The 8,401-nt window shown below is 44.4% G+C and overlaps 1 protein-coding gene across 2 annotated transcripts; it reads left to right on the forward strand.

The window, feature by feature from the left end:
• Positions 1–4,109: 4,109 nt before the first annotated feature.
• LOC145349096 (uncharacterized) lies at positions 4,110–7,740 on the forward strand. Of its 2 annotated transcripts, none has more exons than XM_080197447.1 (2): positions 4,110–4,195; positions 6,543–7,740. In XM_080197447.1, exon 2 carries the CDS (start codon positions 7,050–7,052, stop codon positions 7,668–7,670), a length of 621 nt encoding a protein of 206 aa, XP_080053573.1. In that variant the 5' UTR covers positions 4,110–4,195; positions 6,543–7,049; the 3' UTR covers positions 7,671–7,740. The 2 variants fall into 2 exon arrangements, with proteins under 2 accessions (XP_080053573.1, XP_080053565.1); XM_080197439.1 differs by having other exon boundaries at positions 4,162–4,369.
• The last annotated feature ends 661 nt before the right edge of the window (positions 7,741–8,401 follow it).

Below are 8,401 nucleotides of genomic sequence, written 5' to 3' on the forward strand. Positions count from 1 at the left end.
TGTGCAAAAATCAATGCTGGTGCTTCCTGCATTGTCAGAGTTGCTATCTTTTAGATGAGACTTTAAACTGAGGCCTTGTCTCTGCTTTAAGTTGATGTAAAAGATTCCCCACTTGGTCATGTTCTCTTCTATTTTCAAGTGACCAGTGTTCAGCAAAACACTTCAAAGAATTCTGAGTTTCTCCTTGAAGTTCAGTGGCATTGACTTTAATGACTGGAAGGAGTCTACTATCAATCGCAGAGAATGTTGACAACTTGTCACATTTTGAGTCCCAACATTTTAATGATGAAGCAGAGCAGCAACAGAGAAGGAAAGAAAAGAAAACAAATCCTACACATCCCATTATTTTATATGATATCCCATGGACCCAAAAATCTGAGGGTTGAGAATTAGCCTGTTCATTCACATGAAGACCAATGGCAGAAACTTGTGACCCTGTGTAGAGATCTTCCTCTAATTGAGGGATAGCCACTGAGTAGTATGTAAAAGATGTAAAAGTTTTTGGACATGACGGACTGATACAAAAACTAAAATCACATTCTGAGTGGGCTGACTAGATGGATACAGAACTGGCTTGGTTATAGAAGACAGAGAGTAACAATGGAAGAGTGTTTTTCAGAATGGAAAACGTAGCTAGTGGGTATGCCACAGGGATCAATGCTGGGTCCTCTGTTATTTGTCATTTATATAAATGATCTGGAGGAAAATGTGGGTGGTCTGATTAATATGTTTGTGGATGACACGAAGATTGGTGGAGTTGCTGATAGTGCTGAGGATTGTCAGAGGATACAACGGGATATTGGAGACTTGGGCACAGAAATGGCAGATGGAGCTTAACTCTGACAAATGTGAGATGATGCATATTGAAGGGTCAAATTTAAGTATGAATTATACTGTAAATGGCTGAAGACTTAGGATCTGGGCATGCAGGTCCATAGTTCCCTAAAAGTAGGAACACAGGTGATTAAGAAGGCACATGGTATGCCTGTTTCATCAGCTAAGGCATTGATACAGGAGTTGGGAAATAATATTGCAGCTATATAATACATTGGTTCAGCTGCAATTGGAATATTGCATGCAATTCTGGTCACCACATTATCAGAAGGATATGGGAACTTTGGTGAGAGTGCAAAGAAGGTTCACCAGGATGTTGCCTGGTCTCAAGGATATTGGCTATGAGGAGAGGTTGAATACACTAAGATTGTTTTCACTGGAAAGATGGAGGCTGAGGGGAGGCCTGATACATCTACAAAATTATGAGAGGCATAGACGGGGTGGATTGTCAGAGGCTTTTTCTAAGGTGGAAATGTCAATTACGAGGGGGCACAGGTTCAAGATGAGAGGGGGGAAGTTTAAGGGATATGTGTGAGGGAAGTTTTTCACACAGAGTGGTGGGTGCCTAGAAAGTGCTGTCAGAGGATGGTGGAGCATACAAATTAGCAACATTTAAGAGGCACCTGGATGGGTAGATGAATAAGAAGGAAATAGATGGAATCAGACTGATTAAGGGCAGAAGGTTTTTTTTTAGTTAGTCCATCATGATCAGCGCACACTTGTAGGGCCAAAGGGCCTGTTCCAGTGCTGTATTTTAGTTTGTTCTTTGTAATCCATAGCACTGTTTTGAAGAGCAAGAGTTTTATCGAATATTTATGCTTCAACCAACGTCACAAGAAGCAAATTATCTGCTCATTGTCACTTTGCTACTTGTGGGATCTTACTGTGCACAAAATTGGCCCCTGTTTCATTACAACAAATAAAGCACTCCTCAAGTGTAATCAAAATGGTTTGAGGCTTCAAGAGGTGTAAAAGGTACGACATAAATGTGAACATGTGAACATTTCATTTTTTTTCTCCTTCACTCTCCCATTAATTCTTTGTAATTCACGGTATCTCTGTTAATTTTAAAGTCATGATGTGGATATGCCAGCATTGGACTGGGGTAAACACAGTCAAAAGTCTGACAACACCAGGTTTAAAGCCAACCGATTTATTTGATAGTACACTCACTAGCTTTCGGGTTAGTCCCTTCGTCAGGTGAATGGCCATTTTTACTACAATTTTAAAATAACAGAAGAACACAAGAACATAAGAAATAGGAGCAGGAGTAGGCCATCTAGCTCTTCGAGCCTGCCCCGCCATTCAATAAGATCATGGCTGATCTGTCGCTGCTCAGTTCCACTTTCCCGCTTTCTCTCCATAACCCTTAATCCCCTCTCTTATCAAAAACCCATCAACCCGCGTCTTAAAAATATTTAGTGAGGCAGCCTCCACCACCTCAACGGGCAGAGAATTCCAGAGATTCACCACCCTTTGAGTGAAGAAGTTCCTCCTCAACTCCGTTCTAAACTGCCCCCCTTTTATCTTGAGGCTGTGCCCCCTAGTCCTACTGTCTTTTTTGAGCGGGAAGAGTCTCTCCACCTCTATCCTATCCATCCCACTCATCATCTTATAAGTCTCAATGAGATCTCCCCTCATTCTTCTAAACTCTAACAAGTACAAGCCCAGTTTATTCAGCCTCTCCTCATAGCTCAACCCCCTCAACTCCGGTATCAGCCTAGTAAACCTCCTCTGCACTCCCTCCGAGGCCAAAATATCTTTGCGCAGGTGCGGCGCCCAAAACTGCACACAGTACTCCAGCTGCGGCCTCACCAATGCCCTATACAGCTGCAGCAAGACCTCCCTACTTTTATATTCAATCCCCCTCACTATGAAGGCCAGCATCCCATTTGCCTTCCTGACCACCTGCTGCACCTGCAAGCTGGGTTTTTGCGACTCATGCACAAGGACCCCGAGGTCCCTCTGCACCGTCGCCTGCTGCAGTTTTTCGCCACGTAAGTAATAATCCTTCCCACCATTCTTCCTACCAAAGTGGACCACCTCACACTTGCCAACATTAAATTCCTTTTGCCATTTCCTGGCCCATTCGCCCAGCCTATCTAGATCCTTCTGCAGACTCTCCACACCCTCCGCACAATTTGCCGTTCCCCCTATCTTGGTGTCATCAGCAAATTTCGACTACTTGGTTCCCTCCTCCAGATCATCTATATAAATGGTAAAAAGCTGAGGCCCCAGCACCGACCCCTGGGGCACTCCACTAGTCACCATCCGCCAATCCGAATAGCACCCGTTGACCCCCACTCTCTGCCTCCTATTTGACAACCAATCCTCTATCCACGCTAACACCCTACCCCCAACTCCATGTCCCTCGACCTTCTGCAATAACCTCTTGTGAGGTACTTTGTCAAACGCCTTCTGAAAATCTAGAAAGACCACATCCACCGGCTCTCCTCTATCCACCGCCCTAGACACATCCTCATAGAACTCCAGTAAATTTGTCAGACACGACTTCCCTTTAATGAAACCGTGCTGCGTCTGCTCAATCAAGCAATTCCCTTCAAGATGCCTCGCAATTTCCTCCTTAATGACAGATTCTAACATTTTACCCACCATAGACGTTAAACTAACCGGCCTATAATTCCCCGCCTTTTGCCTGGCACCCTTCTTAAACAACGGCATAACATTAGCCGTTTTCCAATCATCCGGCACTTCCCCAGAATCCAGTGACGTCTGGAAAATAACCACCAAGGCATCCACTATCACATCCGCCATTTCTTTCAGAACCCTCGGATGCATTCCATCCGGTCCTGGGGACTTGTCCACAATCAGCCCCTCCAGTCTGTCGAGCACCGCCTCTCTAGTAACAGTAGTGTCATTAAGACCCTCCAGTCCTACCACCTTTCCGTCGCTAACACCCGGCAAATTATTCACGTCCTCCTCCGTGAAGACAGAAACAAAAAAGTTATTCAATACCTTAGCCATATCCTCATCCCCTACCACTAGGTCCCCTTTCTCATCCTCTAAAGGACCAACATTCACCCTAGCCAGCCTCTTCCTTTTTATATATTTATAAAAACTCTTGCTATCCTTTTTTATATTAAGCGCTAGCCCAGCTCACACTGTCACTCAGGCAGCCTGTATTAGTTATTGAATGCTGAGTGCCATTAGTTCAGCCTCTGTGCTAGGATACCAACCAGCGGCAATGGTGATAATAATGCCCATGATGCCCCACGCAACAGACCCTTCCCTATCCAGCAGTACCTCCTGGATGCGCATGCGCGGTATGCCGAGTGCACTTGGGTTATGGTTTGTGCTGAAGTAAAAGGCGGAAAGAAGTAAACGACCCAGACTGCTCCAGGTGTGAGATTATTTCGACTTTCGAGTCCTGAGGCCGCACTCTATATTATTAAAGCATTTGCATTCACGTCCACTGATCAGTCGCTGTGCCTCGTTCCGAGTCCAGTCCCGGTCATTTACTGAGTGAAGGCCGCTGTGCTGGATAGAGCCACTTCAGGGCCGCGAAGCATTCTGGGTTAGTTTGGCCGCCATTGGAATTTCAGCCTAATGCAGCGAGCAGGCGGTGAATTCGCGGCTTGGAGCCGGAAGGACGATAATAATCAGGAAGAAGGAGCTGCTTTCGTTCTGTGCAGTGAATCCTTGTTCATAATTTTTAATCCTCATTGTCAGGCAAATTTAAGTTAACGAGAAATAGAAATTACTGGAAAAAAATCTCCACGGGTCAAGCAGCATCTGTGGAGAAAGACCATTTTCGGAACTTCTGTGTTATTCGGATATGAAATATTATTCGTGTTTCACTCTCCACACATGCTGCTCGATCTGCTGAACTTTTATTTCCTGTCACTTTTGGTTTTATTTCAGATTAGCAGTATCTGTTTTGCTTTTTGAACAGAGGAAAACTTTGGAGTGCTTTGGTGCAGAGGGATCTGGGTGTCATCATGCATGAATTGAAGAAAATTAGTCTGCAGGTACAGCAGATAATAAAGAAGGCAAATAGAGTGTTTGTATTTATTGCTAAAGGAATAACTGTCAAGTCTTCCCAAGATCTTGCATTTTTCAATAAATCAAGTCACCTTTTACACTTCTAAACTCCAGTGGATATAAGTCTAGACAGGCCAGCCTTTCCTCGTAAGACAAAGTACCCATTCCAAGTATTAATCTCGTAAACCTTCTCTGAACTTCTTCCAAAGCATTTTCATCCTTGTTAGTCTACTGCATCTGCTGTTTAGCATGTTTGTGGATCTGTGAGTAGCTTTGCCATGTTGACATTTTTAAGTACTCATGATGCTACTCCTGACGTGCTCTTCTATATTCCCCATTAAACCAGGGTGACCTGGTTTGATGCTAAAGACAAAGTGAAGGATGTGCTGGGCCTTGAGGTTACAGATTGTTGTGCTGTAATGTTCTGTTTGTGATGGCTCACAGCACCTCATGGAGACCCAGTTTTGAGCTGACAGATCTGACCTGAAACTATCCAATTTAGCAATGGTAATGCCACATAACTCAAAAGGTGTCCTCAGTTGAAGACACCACTTGGTCTCAACAAGGACTATGTAGTGGTTACTTCTATCAATCCTGTCATTGTCTAATGCCTCTGTGACAAGTAGATTGCTGAGGATGAGGTCAAGTAGGTTTTCCCACTTGTTAGTTTCTCTAAGGACTTCCTGGAGCCTCTTTCATTAGTGGTGCTACTGAGTTGATTTTGGTGATCGACATTGAAGTTTCAAACCCAGAGTGTTGAATATGAAGGAGTATTGATTCAACAGCTGAGGGAGGGCAAATGGAGCAGTGGATGTATAGTGACAAGTGAAGAGGAGTTAGTATGCAACTTTATAGGACCCTTGTCAGACCCCACTTGGAGTACTGTGCGCAGTTCTGGTTGCCTCACTACAGGAAGGATGTGGAAGCTATTGAGAGGGTGCAGAGGAGATTTACAAGGATGTTGTCTGGATTGGGAGGCATGCCGTAGGTTGAGGGAGCTAGGTCTCTCCCTGGAGAGACGAAGGTTGAGAGGCGACCTGATAGAGGTTTATAAAATGTTGAGAGGAATAGATAGGGTGGATTCTCGGAGGCTATTTCCCAGGGCTGAAATGGTCGCTATGAGAGGATACAGGTTTAAGGCACTGGGAAGCAAGTACAGAGGAGATGTTAGGGATAAGTTTTTCACTCAGAGGGTGGTGAGTGAGTGGAATCGGCTGCCGTCGGTGGTGGTAGAGGCAAACTCGCTGGGGTCTTTTAAAAGACTTCTGGATGAGTATATGGGATCTAATGGCACTGGAAGTTACAGATACTTCTATGGCTTGGTAGGTATAGGTGTGATTGGCGCAACTTGTGGGCCGAAGGGCCTGTTTGTGCTGTAGTGTTCTATGTTCCCTGTTCTCTGTTCTATGTAACATTGGCACAGAGGAATAGCCTATTCAAAATCTCTCTTGACTCTTGCATGATGCTCAGACAGGAGTGAACTACTTCATGAAAATTCACTTATGTGAAAATCTCTTTAGCCAACTTCAGGAGAGCAGGAAGAGATAGTAGTTAGTGTGCAAATCTAGATATCAATGTAGTGCAATGGATAAACATTGTTTAAGTTGAAAATCAACATCTTAAGAGAACTAATATTCAAGGAAAACTAGTGTTAAATCTTTGCTCTGTCCATAACAGTAATGATTTCTGCAAACTTGGTTTCACAGGGTGTTAGAAATGGAGAATTTACAGACAGAAATTGCAAACCAAACATTGTGCCAAGATTTAACAGAGCCACTTAATTCATCAGCACCTGAACATCATCAACCTTTAACAATGGAAGGAGGAATGTTTGTCCTGTTTGTGGGAAAAGATTTCAAACATCAGTGTGGCTGGAAAAGCACCAAGACACACACACTCAAGTGAAAGTGTTCCAATGCATTGACTGTGGGAAGAGCTTTAACCAGTTACACAATCTGAGAAAACATCGCACCATTCACAGCAGGGAGAAACTGTACACTTGTTCTGTGTGTGGTTGAGGCTTCAGACAATCGGCTAGGCTCATACGGCACAACTGCAGCCACAATGGGGAGCCATTATATCAATGTGGGGTCTGTGGAAAAGAATTCAGTCATCTGTCCAAGCTACAAACCCACCAGCGAATTCATACCAGGGAGAGGCCATTCACCTGCTCCACATGTGGGAAAGGATTTAGCGAGTCACTTAGTCTCCAGATGCACCAGCGAGTTCACACTGGGGAACGGCCTTTCATCTGCCCAGTGTGTGGGAAGAGTTTCACTCGTTCAGCCCACCTGCTGAGACACCAGCGTATTCACTCCAGGGAGTGGCCATTCACTTGCTCCCTGTGTGGGAAGGGATTCACCTGTTCCTCCATCCTACTGGAACACCAGCGAGTTCACACAGAGGAGAGACCCTTTAAGTGCTCTATCTGTGGGAAGAACTTCAAAAGTTCCAATGAAGTGAAGGTCCATAAGCAGATTCACTCAAGGCAGAGACAGTTCAGCTGCTCTCACTGTGGGAAGAGTTTTGTACAATCGTGCAACTTGTTGAAACACAAGCGGATCCATTCAGGAGACACACCCTTCGTCTGCTCAGTGTGTGGAAAAGGGTTTGTAGAGTCAGCTAGCCTACTGAGACACCATCGAGTTCACAGTGGGGAAAGGCCTTTCACATGCTCAGTCTGTGGGAAGGGATTCAGTCATTTGTCCTCCTTGCTGAATCACCAGCGCATACACACTGGGGAGAGGCCGTTCACTTGCTCTACATGTGGGAAGGAATTCAGTAGGTCATCAAACCTGTTGAGACACCAGCGAGTTCATGTGCATCTGCAATGAATGGATTCTGCTGTGAATTACATCCAGGAGATTCCTTGCTGGGATTTATTTCTGCTGATGTGATTTGATTCTTAAAAATAGGCTAGATTTTAGGATTTAAACACTTACAGATGATCCTGTGTTATTGCAAAAAAAAGAGCTAAGTGGTGAAATGTCAGGGTTGATGTGTCTTTTTAAGAATATCTATCTAGATCATTCTCTATTAATCTGGAACGTGGGAAATTTCTTTTGTAATTGCAATAATTAAGTTTGACATCAATCCTGACTTCATATTTGCAAAATCCTTAATTCAGTGTCTGAACAATGTAAATATTAAATTCTCCAATTAAAATATTTTGATGGATTCTTGTGCTTTGCATATTACGCACAGTAGAACCTCACTTATCCAACAGAAAGAAGGGGCCTAGTGAGGGACCCTGATGGCAATTGGTGATTGGGCATCGGTTCCTAATAGGGATTGGTGGATTGGTGCGGGTCCCTAATGGGGATTGGTGAGGGTTCCTAATGGGGATTGGTGGATTGGTGAGGGGCCCTGATGGGGGATTGGTCACTAGGTGGGCCCCTAATGGGGATTGGTAGATGGGTGAGGGCCCCTGTTGGGATTGGTCACTAGACAAGGGTCTCAAATCATCCTTTCCCTGTGATCCAGCAAATCACCATGTCAGGCGAATGAAACAAGAACAATGCAAAGAACATGGAGTGGATTAAATTATTTTGCTCTACTTATTGAC

The sequence above is a fragment of the Carcharhinus amblyrhynchos genome, chromosome 1, assembly GCF_965287045.1.
Source record: "Carcharhinus amblyrhynchos chromosome 1, sCarAmb.v2.hapA, whole genome shotgun sequence".
Taxonomy (NCBI): Eukaryota; Metazoa; Chordata; class Chondrichthyes; order Carcharhiniformes; family Carcharhinidae; genus Carcharhinus; species Carcharhinus amblyrhynchos.